The sequence below is a fragment of the Chaetura pelagica genome, unplaced genomic scaffold, assembly GCF_000747805.2.
Source record: "Chaetura pelagica isolate M959 unplaced genomic scaffold, ChaPel_1.0 scaffold344, whole genome shotgun sequence".
In the NCBI taxonomy this organism is placed as follows: Eukaryota; Metazoa; Chordata; class Aves; order Apodiformes; family Apodidae; genus Chaetura; species Chaetura pelagica.
Window position 1 is genome coordinate 4,669,989 of NW_009953098.1, and position 14,419 is coordinate 4,684,407.

A 14,419-nucleotide genomic window follows, 5' to 3' on the forward strand; every position below is an offset into this window, starting at 1 on the left:
AGGAATTTAAAAGCCACAGGCTGTCCTGAGGGCTAGGGGTTGGTAAGAAATCTGTGCATATAATTCAAAATCTAGTTCAGGTAATGTTTCAGGGCAGCCCCTTTACACACTCCCACCTTTTCCCTCAACTGACTGTATTGGTTTTGCAAAACTAACCTATTTTTATAATCTGAAATAAATTAGGCTAAACCCACAGAGAAATCCAACCCTCATAACAACATCAGCAGAGGAGTTCTCCAGAAAGAAACTTAAAAAACTTCTAAAAGTTTTTCATAAAAGACTTGTACTGCCCTTCTCTGCCACTGTATGCCTTTCGCATGGCTAAGCTGAGGCCTTCAGTAAGTTTGGGTTTCTTTCTGTATTAAATTCAATAATTAAAAAAAGAAACAGGGATAATAAATTAATGCTAGTTTTGGCACAGTGGTTCAGAAGAAGCTGACCAACACTTCTAAAGCTCTTTTCAAAACTAATATGAAGGCAACTTTTAGGGAATAACTTCACACTGGCTCTACTCTGCATTGCTGGCTACATGACACATTAAAGGAGAACTTAGTTTTTTTTGAAGTCACTATTTTGAAGTGTAGTCTGGTAAGTCAATGCTATCCTTCCTTTCAGGGGAGCTTTGATTTAAAAAAAAAAACAACACATCACACTTTTCAGGTCAAAATATAACTATCTATGAAGAAGTGATTGTTATCTTTGCAGGTACCCCCATCCCCAAGGGCATTTCTGAGAAACTTCACCTCACTATCTTTCCTTTCGAAAGTGCTTTGAGATTTGTAGCTGAAAGAAGTGGCAGAATTTGCAACTACTATTGGAGTCAGTAAATTAACTCAATACATTGGAACAGCAATTTCATTCTAGGCACAAATATTCCTGTTGTCAGATCAATAACTTGGAGCTCATAAAACATTTTACAACTGTGTAGTGCTTTCCAAGTTTGCCCTCATAGTGGTTGATCTTCACAGTGCCCCTGCCAGTATAAAATATAGAGAAGAGGGGAGAGAGGGCAGGGGAAGTGGGTGGATAACAGGCTATGGTGCTCTCTCCAGTTTGCACAGGCATTTACACAAGTATCATCCCCACTCCAGCACTGCTGTTTCAAGGTTTTGCTCTGAAGACTAAGGGAAGCATTTGGAACAAACTCAAGATTCCCTCTTTATTTTCAGCCACCCTGGGAAGCAGATAATTGATTACACCCATTTGTGTTTTCCTGGGGCATGGAGGCTTTCTCGAGGTCTCTTTTGTGCACTCCACTGTAAAACACTTGAAGAGCACTTCGGCTCTCAGAGAGCTCACAAGCTAAAATGGCATGGAGATGCAACAGGTGAATGGAATGGATTGGGGACAGATGGATGAACTAAGAGACTAGGCAAGGCTTGTTGAGTACTGCTTAGACACTCAAGAAATTAGGGACCTAGACTTAACTGGACTCCCCACTCACATTACCGTTAGGGTTACTCTGAGTAAATCAGGGTCACTCCAAAAACATCAGCACTTAAACACCATTAAAGACCTGGGCTTTGGCTAAGAGATCTTCACAATGGCCCCACTGCCATCAATAACAACACTTCCTCACATTTTCACAGTTCTAGCATCTCAGCTGCATCTGCCTTGTACTCTGCTGCCAAAATTGGTAAAGAACCTACACTCTATACTGCCTTTTATTTCGTTTTTTGGGCACGTTACCCTTTTCTCCTTTTTTCTTCCTGGTCCTGTCCAGGTGGTCCTTCAGCATGATGCGCACCTGCCGTTCATTCTGCATGTCTCGGATGAAGGAATGTTTCAGCAGGGCTTCCGTGGATGGACGATGCAGATAATTTTTTACAAGGCAGCTTTCAACGAAGTTCAGGAATTTCTTTGACCTGAAAAAGATAGAAAAGTGGAGGAAAAGAGTAACCTTTTCAATTTGTGTGCTAAACATCACCTCTGAGTGAAGGAAATAATTAACTTTGCAAGGTTTCTTTTTGCCCTAGAACTGTGTGAGACAACTTTGAGTCTTGCCACCAGTGTGCCTCCTCAGACTAGCACAGTGCTGACGGTAAACTCCACCCTGACCACCTTCTCACTGGAGTTACCCTGAACTTATATCCACATCAACAAAACAGTCTGGGCAATGCAACTCTTTAAAAAAATGCCCTTGCCCTTTCGATACGGTGAATATTTTCTTTATACACTTCATTTAAACTAATTCACAGTGACTGTCATTAGCGCCACAATGCCCACACATTCTTCTGACAAACCCTGACCCAAGCAGCCCACCTAAGCCTTCCCTGTACCACAATTTCAGTTGCCCCTGCCAAACTTTAACACCTGCAATAATTGCTGCAGTTTGGGCAGAGTTCAAAAGAAAGATGTTGCTTCCTAAAGGTATACTACACCTGCAGTTGTGGCTTAACCTAGTGCTAGAAATAGCCTAGGAGAGGCCTCAGAGATCATTGTAGGATTTAACCAGACAAGAGAACTCAAAATCCTCTTAAGCCAAATGCAGCAAAAAAACAATTTTTACACACTTCTTTACCATTTTCTGGATTTCAGCTTTGGGGGCGGGTTCCGTGGGATGAGGAAGAGCGCTCTCATGGGGTGCATGTCACATAGGGCTGCAAAGGAAACCACAAGCTATTGCAGGATGCATGTCCTCCTCCTTGTCCCTCCCACAGCCTGACCAGGCTGACCCAGGCAGCCCAGGAGCCTGGCTCTCCTCACACAGAAAAGCCATCTTCCACAAGCACTCGCACTTCCAACGGCACAGCAGCCGCTGCAGTACAGCGCCCTTAGCCTATTACATTCACTCTATAGCCAAAGAAATAAAGTCTCTGAGGACAGAGAAATCTTTCATGACAATATGCTGTTATTTTCAGGAAAAAGAGATTTGAAAGAAAGGCTGTGTGGCAGGAACAAGTACAATTTTCTTCATAGCTTTCTTATATAACACTTCAGAAGGCCATAAAAACACCTCACCTTTCTAATACATCAAAGGGTGTTTCCATATAAATGGAAGTGAAAATTGAGACTGAAATACTAAACTGGTTTATTATGTCTGGCTTATGGTTCAGACAAATGATAAGCTGAATTTTAACAAAACTCTTGGCTACATTGTTCATGGCAGAAGAGAAACTGCAGGATGAGGAAAACCTGATGCAAAGCGAAGAGCTCATAACCTGCGTCCCCGGCACAGAGTGTAACGCCTGAGCACACATTTCATCTGCTTGGTGTTTCAGAAGTGTGAGCACCATTATTAGACCATCTGCAGCAGATTCTACTCCTGCATTCAGACGCTGGTTTCTCTCCAGCCCAACGTACTTTTCTTTAGTGTTACTGCTGTGGAAAGTTGACCAAAGCACTCTGCAGAAAGTAAATAGCATCTCATCTATCCTAGGCATTTTGTACGGAATTATGAGTGTGCTTCATCCGTCACGGAGAAATACTGAGGGTCAGAGGTCTTCCTGCACAAACCAGAGCTACTGAAAGACAACTGATAGGAACTTTATGGAGCCTGAATTATGATCTAAAGGTGTTCAGCAGTGATTTTCTTAAGAGGCATGATGGACTTCAAGCATTACAAAACTAGTAAACGTGAGATGACTTCACTGCCTTCTATTACCTTCCCTGCCTGCATCCACCTGCTGTTGTTTCTTACATCTGGGTTCTGCTTTTGACTTTTTCCTTTGCATTTTCACTAGCATGTGATGCAGTGGATATGGGGGGCAGAATAAGTCTGGTATCTAGCTACAGGTCCCAGACTACTGTTTACTACAGTAAACAAAACGCAGTGCAACAGAACAGAATCCATAGCATCTCCCTGCCAAAACTAGTGAATACACCAAATGCAAGTGGCATGAGGAATTAGCATGCAAAACTACAAAGTCTCTCTCAAAGAGAACTCCCCACAGACTCACGTCTAAGCTTCAGCTAAGCTGAAGCACAGTGTCTGAAAGTGCTCCTGAACTCCAGCTGGCTCTTGAGTGCTGCTAAAAATCGAGTCTGGCAGGAGAACAGCCAAGTGTGTTTTTCAAAAACACAGCCTACGTGCTCTGGAGCTCAGGCCAGAGTATAATTTATTTCATCTCCTGTGCTCTCAGCAGCGACTGGACGCATCACCACGTTACATCTGCTTCACGGATGCTGGGGCAAAGCAACTGGTCCTTGTGGAAACAAAAAGGCACGAGGTCCATGCATCTCCACTGCAGCCCATGGCTGTGCCAGGTTGACCAGGGAGCAAGGGGACAGCTGGAAGGCAAGGGCAGGCTCTAAAGCCATGGCACTCTGCTCTCAGGCTGAGAGTGTGGTCATGGACCTAAGCTAATATGTGAGCAAACACAGTATTCATCCCAAAACCTGTGAGAATCAAATCAGTCCTGGAGTACAAACATAACCTTAAAGTCTAACTTCTCCCACTGCCTTTTTTTGTTTTATTTAGTGTCCTAAACCTAATGCCACACTTGTCAGGTTTCTTTGCTTATGTGTCAATCACCCACAGGGAGGGACCAACAAAGTGATGCTAACAAGAGCTTTAAGAAAAAAATTAAAAATTGTTTCTCTAGGAAATGCATGCAAGGAATTAAAGTATTTTGTTCTCAAAGGAAGAGGAAAGTGAAAGAGCCTGTAAGAGAAAAAGTCACAGATTATTTTTAAAGATACAGCCAGAATTACATCAGTGTATTAGCCAAGCATGAGTTATTTTAACACAGAACATGTTCCCAAAGCACAGACACCCCCACCTTTAGACCAGATCACTTACGAGGAGCTCCTTCGGCCATTTCAATAGCAGTGATTCCCAGAGACCATAGGTCACTCTGCAGGAAAAGAAACATTGCATATTGCAACTTGCAGCATTCCCTTTGTTTGTTTGGTTGGTTTTTTGGGGGGGGGGTGGTTTTGGGTTTTTTTGTGTTTGTTTTTACAGTTTCCCTAGATTTCTCCTGGATCAGGTTGTTTTAGCTGGAGTGATGTACATTCTGCTCCCTCCCATTCCCTACTGAGCTTCTAGGAAATGTGCTAATAGCCAGAAGCTTTCCATTTCCCATGCAACTCTGAACAGCTGATTCATCACTTCAGCAGCCAGTCCCAAAATGTAGAACTTCTGCATTCAAAAAACAAGAGCCAGAATATAGCAGGCACTCTTTACACATGTCTTAAATCTTAAACTGTTTTCATGAGGCAGTGAGACAGAGCAGTGCCTCACCCCCCTGCTCCTAGCCAAAAAAATTTCTAGTTCTTAATGCTTATTTCAGAGCAGTCATTGCTGAGTTTTTACACTGACAGAAGAGAAATCAGAGTCAGGTCTTAGGGTCTGAATTTTTCTGTCAACAAAGCCTGCAGCCAGGTGTTTCTGGGCACATCATACAATCAGATTTACACCACAGTATATATTCAGCTCAGCTAGAGTGGAAGTTCCTTTACCAGCTTATCTGTATGCTAAGGGATGGGTTTTGATCATGAAAGATAAATCAGAAATGACACCAGTGACTGTAAAAACTTCACAGCTTTCCACCTGATTAATCATGTGCATTATTTTACTAGTTTTTATTTCTTAATGTAGCCAAATGAGAGGCAGGTGACCAAACAAACTTGCAGGGCTTCTTTAAAGCTACCTTTAGAGCAACAGAAGACAAATCTTCAAAGACTAGAAGCAATATACCATGACCTGAAGAGCAGCTCACACCCAGCCTGGCACTCTAACTAGATCTGACTCTTATCAACAGAGCCTTCTTAGTCCCGCTAATCTCAACTGCTTTACACAAGCTGAAAACCAGTTCACATCATAGAGGGATTTGTGGAGAGATTTGACAACAACACTGGTGGGAATTTAACAGATTCAGGATCCAGACTTATTAGGTAAATGACTGAAATTAGAAAGGTCTTCAAGGACAATGAAAAAGCTACCAAGCAACAAAGAATTTTGGTTTGGAGTTTCAAACCACAAGAAGCAGAGAGGTGAAAGGGAGGATGACAGCAGTATTGTAAAAGTCAGTGTGTATATATACCTACATATGTACATATGCGACCATGATTTACTAATCTGTTATACTTTTCTTTTTTTTTAATCAGAGCTGCAACAGCAAGAAGCTACAGAGTGGCTTCCTGCTCTTTTGCTCATCATATCAGCTATAAATCTCTGTAGAAAGGCCCGCCCTGTGCCACCTTCTGAGCCAAAGTACTGTGTGCATAAGTGTTTCCAAAACCCTCCGCTGATCAGTTTTCAACTACCATCTGTATAATCTATTTGGAAGTGGCCATAAATGCATATGGATAAACTGATTACTACTAAAGGGAAAGAAACCTCAAAAACTGGGGTGCACATTCCTAATGCTTATATCTTCAGAAAAATACACAAGCTGAAGAGGAAATCAACTGGTGAGAGGGATTAATTTATTGAGGTCTCAGTAGAAGATTTACATGGTACGAAAAATAAAATAGAATCCAAGAACATTCCTTGGTAATGACTGACACACAATCTGACTTCACTCTGCCAGTGAAGCACAGAAGGACTCAACAAGGGAGATGCACAGCCTCTGAATTAGTAGAAAATGGAAGCAATAACAGGTTCTTCTAACACATCTTTCAGAAGCTGAAGTTAGAATGAGAGGTGCAAAGCAGCAACCTGAACCAAGAGAGACTGAAGGGTCACTCAGAAGATGGTTGCTCAGAAAACCATCTCTGGAAAACATCCTGCATGGCAACTGTAGACAGATAAATGACAGCACTGCTGGAAACAGGCCAGAGCATGAAATTAAGCTTCGTAAGTTCTCCTTGGAACAGCATCAGCATATTGTAAGAGTTAGGAGGACACTCAGAAGAAGTGCTTGATAGCTGTTCTTGGGCTCTCCAGTACAAGGAAGTCAGGGACACACTGGAGTGAGTGCAGGAAAGGGCTACAAAGATGTTTACGGAATTGGAGCTGGGAGGCTCTGGGCTGGGAGAGATGGAACTGTTCAACCTGAAGAAGGGAAGGCTCAAGGGGATCTCATACACCTGTACAAACTCCTGATAGGAGTACAGAAAACCAAGCCGGACTTCGGAGTGGTGCCCAGTGACAGCACAAGAAGCAATGAGCACAAACTGAAAGACAGGAAATCTTGTGTCTTTGCACCTGTCACCTTGTGGATGACCAGGAATCGTTCTGGGATGAGAAACATCTTGCAGTTATATGCTTATAAATAAAGTGATAATGATTGTCAATTAACAATTGATGGGATTTGTAGCTGAGTATAGAGTAAAACAGCTCTACCACAGAGCAGAGCAGTAATGTCACATTAATATTACACTACTTCAAGTATTCCTTCCAAATTTTCCTCATCCTTTCTTCTCTACCCTGACCTGCAGTCTCCATATATGAGTATTTTTTTGGCATAAGAGTTCACAAAAGTGTATTTCATGTATTAACAACTCACACACAAAAAAATTCATAGTGGAACTCCCCTCTTGAAAAGAGCCACCACCCACATGTTACAAATACTTCTATTAGTACAGTTATAATATTATTGCAGTTTCAAAGGAGAGAAGTTTGAACTTTTGAAATGCAGCACTTGAGCAGGATCTCAGTGATAATTTGCACGTTTTGCTGCCTTCTGCAGGGTCTGTACTTACTCTGTAATCATACGTAGAGTCTGGGTTCTCCTCACAAGCGATGACCTCGGGCGCCATCCAATAGGGTGTGCCAATGAATGTGTTCCTTCTCCCAATAGTTCTATCCAGTTGAGCACTTACTCCAAAATCCACTGAAAAGCCAATGAGAGGTACAGAAATTAATTAAGAATAACATACGCTTAATCTAAAGTCCACATTGAGTAGGACCCAAAAACTTTAACTAGTATCTGAAAGGAAAAATAGTATCTACACACAAAGCAAATTTGGAAGTGTCTAATATGGTCATTTGTGAAAGCTGGAAGGAACTATCCTATCACTTCATTTTGAGGTGTTTGGAATAATTCCTTCCCAACTTTCATATACTATCTTAGAACAAGCTGGGGAGGGAGTATACCAATTTATTCTGATCTTAGACTCACTATAATGAGAGAATCATGTGGAGCTCTTTGTGCTGAAAGGGGTGTTACTCTCATCACGACTGTATTGCACAATGGTTTTCTTCAGATACAAAGAAAGGCCCATACATATAATAATGATGTGATCATATTTTTCTTTGAGCACACCTCTGAGATGCACTAATTGGATCCACTGGGCATAGCACCTGAGTGCTATTCACATAAAATAACAGGGAAAAGAAAGGACTGAAAGGAAACAGCCCTATGGTTACTATTAAGAAGCAGGTTTTCTCACTTATATTACATCACTGCAGATCATCTGCAAACCACAGTCGTTTGTACTTCTATAATTTAATGTGCCTACTTAGCAAACTTTCTCCAACAATAAATTGGACCTGACCTTTAGGTCTGTGCTCCTGATGGAAAACGAAGCATGCACACTTACAATGAAGTAGAATGGAACTGGAATGAAGGCCTATTGAGTTTCTAACTTCTTTACTTAAAGACACACGAGTTAAATCTCTCTGGAAACTATTATTTTGTTTTGTTTTGTTTTAAATTGTTGTAAAGATCATCCCAAATATGAGAGGTGTTGTTCTTGAGACTGCTCCTTTAACTCATTGCCATGTATTCTCCGTGATGTCTTCTCAAAACATGGGAGACATCCTCTCCTCAGATATGTACCTGAATTTAGTCTTAGGAAGTCAGAAGTTGTCAACACTGAAATGTCACAGCCAGAAAAGGAAATAAGTGCATTCTCTGATATTTCTGAAATATGACTATTAGTTAAGAGTTATTCACTACAGCCCTTACACAAGTAATTTCACCAGTTGTCAGATTTATGAAAATCTCTAAGATCACTTCTCTTAGAGAAATAGATTATCATAATTTATTCCCTCAACTCTCTTATTTTACAAGTCTCACATGCCATGATCTGCCGTGAAGGCCTGATGGTGCTGTGACTTTCTAGACAGGTTCTGCATTTGGCTGCCCAGAAGTAGCTGTATTCCCCACAGGCTGTGAGCAACATCCTTGCAGAACATGTCACATTTTCAGCTCTTTCTACATGACAGACACCTTATCAACACAAGCATTAATGCCACTTGACATATTTGTTGATCTTACGTTACTGAAAGTTCTTTCCAAGACAAGTTGAAATCCTAAATTTTTGCAAACAGGTTTCTAGGACAGATTTGAAAAACTCACCCAGTTTTACTTCTGCATTTTCTGTGAGAAGAACATTCTGTCCTTTGATATCTCGATGGATGACATGATGAGCATGAAGATGTGCCAAGCCCTGAAAGAAAACCAGACTTCCCTTATTCTTTCTTCCAGTCATTATCATGACTGTGGCATTGTTGCCTTTTACACTTTTACACTTCTCAGACTTTATTAATACAGAAAGTCCTTTAGATGTTATTGGCAACATGAACCTAGTTTTGGGGAGGAAAAAGGACAGCAACTGCAAGTTTGATTGTCTTCTTTACCCAAAGGCCTGAGAGTAGATGAACACACCTGAAGTCAAGCATGAAGAGAACAAGGTAGCAATATTTTAAACTTCAGTCTCAAAATCAAGTGATCGCTTTTAGTATGTGTTAAAAGCAAACAAAAGAGAGAAAGAAGAATGCAGAATGCTCTGTATGAGGACCAGAGGCAGCAGCTGGCTGGCCACAGTGGCTTAAATTCTGCATTCAACAAAACCACGTTCAATGGCAAATGGACCACAGAAAGTTCAAAATACCACTTCAGACCTTTTCTGAATGCAGCAAATATTGTTTTCATTCAACTAGTATTTGCAATAATCTGTCTCCTTCACTCCAAAATTGCCCATGGTTAAACTAGCATAGATATAAAGGAACACAATGAAATAATGCTTTATAGTAAGCCAGAGAATGATTCACTCAAAATGCTTAACCTCTGTAGTATTAATGAATTCAAATAGAGCTTATAGAGCTTTCACCCAGCTTCTAAATTTTCCAGAAGGAAACACTGCGAATCCCCATGCAACTTGGTCATTCTGTTTTGAAACAGGCCTGGTGCAAAACGAGCTTCTTGTTTTGCACCAGCATGCTGTTATGGTCTTCAGTTGCATGACTGCATGAGATGTTTTAACATCAGTTGCTTTAACTGAAATACTACGCCACACAGATGAAGAGCAACCTCAGCAGAACATTAAGATGATATATATTTCATATGTTTTTTGCAGAAGAGCTCTCCCAACACTCTCCAACTAGTTACAATCTGCAGTCTAATGCCAAATGCTTGTAAGATGGCTAGTGTTCTCTACTGAGCATGCTTCTCAACTCCTCTGCACCAGAAGCAAAGATTTACCCCTGTTCAAGCCTTACCTTGTCATGCCATTTGAATTCCAGCTCCCAGAACACACATTTATCTTATCATTATTTAGAAAATAAGCAAAACTCCGATACAAGGAAGACCTGTAACTCTGTAATGGGTTTTTAATCTAGAATGATGGGTTCCAGTATTACTCTTTTATCCAGGCTACGTCACTAGATTACACTTGGGAATTCTTTTATCTTCCCTACTTTCTAGGAACAACACAAAAAACCAAGCAACCAACCAAAAAAAAAACCAAGAATGAAATATAGTCCAAATAATTGTCTTGGAGAATATTGCCCCAGCAGGGCCACCTTTAAGACTGTGGAATGCAGTTTAGGCAACATTTCTTCTAACAGTGTGGAAAAGAGCTCCCTGAGTTGTGTGCAGGTGAAGGCAACATGAACAGAAAGATCTTACACTGCATGAACAGCTGAAGCAATGAACAGTGAGATCTCCTGATGCAGAGGACAGACTTATTGAAAAAAAGACAATTTATTTATTTTTCTAGATGTCCAGAATCTGGACTTCCAGATGACTATTTGCCATAGGAAACAGGAGTCTTCTGCTCTCCATACAGAAAATGGGATTATCTACAATAATACGGGATGTCAAGCAGCCACCATGGTGGACTCAAGGACCAAAACCTTTAAACTACAATGCTCATTAGTGACCTGTGTTAGACACCTAAGGCTTGGAAAGGCCTTCTTGTTGCACCTGAGTAACAAAGCCTTGTTGGCACCACTCACCCTGAGAACCTCTCTGCAGATGTATGCAATCCAGTCTTCCTTGAAACAGTTCCCTTTAGTCTTCTTCACCAGGTCAGTGACAGAGCCCGCCCCACAGTACTCCATCACCAACTGCAGGAAGAGAAATGCAGAGACCTTCACCACAGCAGAGATACCATCTGCAAACACTCACTCCACCACAGTCAAGGTGTGGCAAACTACACTCGACCTTCCCGGATGCCAAGTGACATAAAATCTGATTTCCTGAATCACACACATTGCTGAATAAATAAAAAAAACTCAGCAGTGCTCCTCTCCTTTTGCAGATTATGGGCAAATCAGAATAGCAGAGCTAATAGCACTGAAAAACATGGCATTTCAGCATTTGAAATTTCTCATTTTGCTGCAGAGCTTCAAAAAATCTTGCAGCCAGAAAACGTGGAAGATTCATTTTTCCTCTTGGCTTTATTGCCAATTTCTCTGTTCTCTTTTTTATTTTCCAACTGAAAAAAAGGAGAGGAAGGGAAAAGGACAAACTCTCTTTCACTTTCTTTAAAAAATAATAAAATTACAGACACAATTAATTTGGCAGAAAACAACAACAACACTCAAACAACAAATCAGAATGACAACACAAGTCACAAGTATCACTTTATGCCCATCCTCAAAGGAAATCATAAGGGATGGAAGATGTGTAGGGAGGAACAATTTGTCTCTTTTATATGTTGTTCTTCAGAACGACGACTTCAGAGTTCCACTGAGACAGAGTCCAAGCCAAGCATCCTGGAGATCTGAAGAAAGGAGCTGTAAATCTGATGAACAGAAATTACACTAAACACTTACCCAGAGCTGATCATCTTGGCCTGCAGGACTTTTCTTTACAAATGCACCATAGTATGTAGCAATATTCCTGTGATGGGAGTACTTTTTAAGCATATTTATCTCCAGCTTGATTTCCTCCTCTTCGTTCTGTAGCAAAAGAGACCAGAAGACTCCTTAGGTGACCAGAGATCGCTGAGTTTCCTGGATGTAGGGACACCTCTGCCTTTAAAGGCTTTCAACACCTGGCTGGAACCAGCCCTGAGCAACCTGGCTTGATCCCATGACTGACCCTGCTTTAAGCAAGAGGTTGGACCTTAGAGCTCCTGAGGTTTCCCCTCTAACCTCAGTTAACCTGTAATTACAAGACTGCAACTGAAGGACAGGCTCTTAAATCTGTATCAGAATCACCCTTATCCACTGGCCTAAAATACTGAATTGCTAGGGTTTGACCTAAAGAATCAAAAATATTCTGCTTTAGGTATAAAAATCTCATATTGTCTCCTCAGGGGCCTCAGACAGGACATATTAATCCTCCCCTTCCCCCCATTTGCAGTTTCTGTATGCTGTAATTTAGTCTTGGAGAAATTAACCAGATTCAAACAACAATAAAAATATTGCTAACACTCCATTACTTAAACACTTGGAAAAGCACTTAGTGCACACATCAGCCAATTTGTCTTCCCAGTCCCATGGAGCGTCTTGCTGGGAGGAAATTGCAGCCAAGAAGGAGGTGACTCACCACAAATCAAACTCCAGAGCCAACGCAGGGTTTGGATCTGATCCGGCCACCCCACCTAGACCATGGTGGGTTTTTTCCCCCCTTCTACCATCAGTTAAGTCTCTGGCATGCTGGGAGCTAGCACACCCTCAAAATATCCTTCCAGGCTCCAGCTGTTTTCCTATTCTCTTTCAGTTTCTTAAGGGCAGACATTATCTTCTGCCCAGTAGAGCACCGTGCACAATCAAACAACTAATGGAAACACAAGTTATAATAATTACTTGGGAAGGAAATGCTGCTTTTCAGAGAGAATGGCCTGATCTGAAGAGCTCCTCTCAGCACTAGCCTGGTTGCCAAGTTGCCACCAAGAGAAACGGTGCCCAACACCCAGCAAAACATGTGCAGATTTTGCTGTCTCATTTCATAGGAAATAAGTGGTGCTGCAGGGTATGCTTGTACCGGTTAAAGGGAATATGACAAAGCTGAATATTAATTTACCTTGCTGCAAAACATCCCATCAGCACTTACCAGCTGAAGGGGAAACAAAGAGGCAGCAAGAACAGCTCAGCCCCACAGGACATTTTTCTGCACTTTTCCGCTATTTTCCAGTAGCTTTGCCATCAAAGCCTTCCTTTAACCATCACAACAGGCTGCTTACAAAACCAGCTGCGTTGTCCTTTCTACCTGTAGCAAAACATCAAAGCCCAACAGGCTGTAGCCAAACTCCCTAAAGCACATTCATATGATGTGTCTTATTAATCCAAACCACACAAAAAATCATTCCCAACAGAAAAGAAAGGACCAATAAGTTTTTCCCAGTAACATCAACCCACAGGAGACACGTTACCAGACCAAAGCCTAATTGTCTTAAGCTTTAGGAAATGGGAAAAGTAAAATAACTCCACTTGAAGCAAAACAAGCTATTTCAGGTTTCAGAACAGCCCCTTTGTTGAACACAGGCTCTCAAGCTGCACACATTACACTACATATTTCATTTAGTTTTTGTTCGTAATTAAGGAGAAAGGAGGACCCTTAATCCTCAGCTTGATACAGCCCTGGATGCTGTGTGACTTAATTAGTGAGGGTAAAGGAGCAACATCTGGAGTCTCCAAGAGAAATTAGACCTGACTCCCAGAGAGCATGCAGGGAATCCTACAAGAACAAGGTCCTATTTCTTTCTGCACTTGGTCAGAGGGAGTTGAGAGCTTGTGCTGATGCTTTCTGGGATGAGAAACAAGGCTCTACCCCTGGACACTGCACGTGAAATGGTGGAAACAGGCAGGTGAGAAGGAGGCAGAGAATAAGGAGATGGGAACTGCCATCCTGGACCTGACCACAGGAGTTATATCACTGACAGGAGCTTCTGGTAATGGATCTTTAGGAAAGAAGGGTAGGAAGCAGGACAAACAGGGAGGACCCTATCTCATCTCACTGCTGTCCCTTCTGCATGCTGCCCACTCCTTCTGCTAGGGCAACCAGACATATGGAAGGGCAACATCTTTGGTAAAGGCCTTCCCCAAATTACTCAAGATCTCTTCAGATCTCAAGGTTTTGGGGTTTTGTAACTCTGCTCACCTGCATGAACTATGTACTGGGAGAGCCTGTCTGGAAAGCTTCCCCACTATACCTTCAGTATCAGCCTGCAGCTTTCACAAAGCTCCCCTCAGGGATAACAACCTCTTCCTCAGAGCTGCTGCTTCTTTTTCAGCTCTTCTTCCCTTGCCTAATTAATTTTTTGGATGTTGGGACTGTGCTGCCACAAGTTACCCAAGTACTTTCTATCCCTCTGCAATCTCACCTCCATGTTTTCAAAGCAAAGACAGAGATGT

The 14,419-nt window shown here is 41.7% G+C and overlaps 1 protein-coding gene across 1 annotated transcript in view; it reads right to left on the reverse strand.

Annotated features, from left to right (window-relative positions):
- NRK (Nik related kinase) overlaps positions 1-14,419 on the reverse strand; it is an 85,653-nt gene that overhangs the window by 36,694 nt on the left and 34,540 nt on the right. The window contains exons 4-10 of the mRNA XM_009997108.1: positions 11,894-12,019; positions 11,072-11,182; positions 9,192-9,282; positions 7,591-7,721; positions 4,742-4,796; positions 2,522-2,600; positions 1,690-1,865 (exon numbers count right to left, since the gene is read on the reverse strand). Coding sequence (XP_009995410.1) covers positions 1,690-1,865; positions 2,522-2,600; positions 4,742-4,796; positions 7,591-7,721; positions 9,192-9,282; positions 11,072-11,182; positions 11,894-12,019 — 769 coding nt within the window. The remainder of the gene's footprint in view (positions 1-1,689; positions 1,866-2,521; positions 2,601-4,741; positions 4,797-7,590; positions 7,722-9,191; positions 9,283-11,071; positions 11,183-11,893; positions 12,020-14,419) is intronic.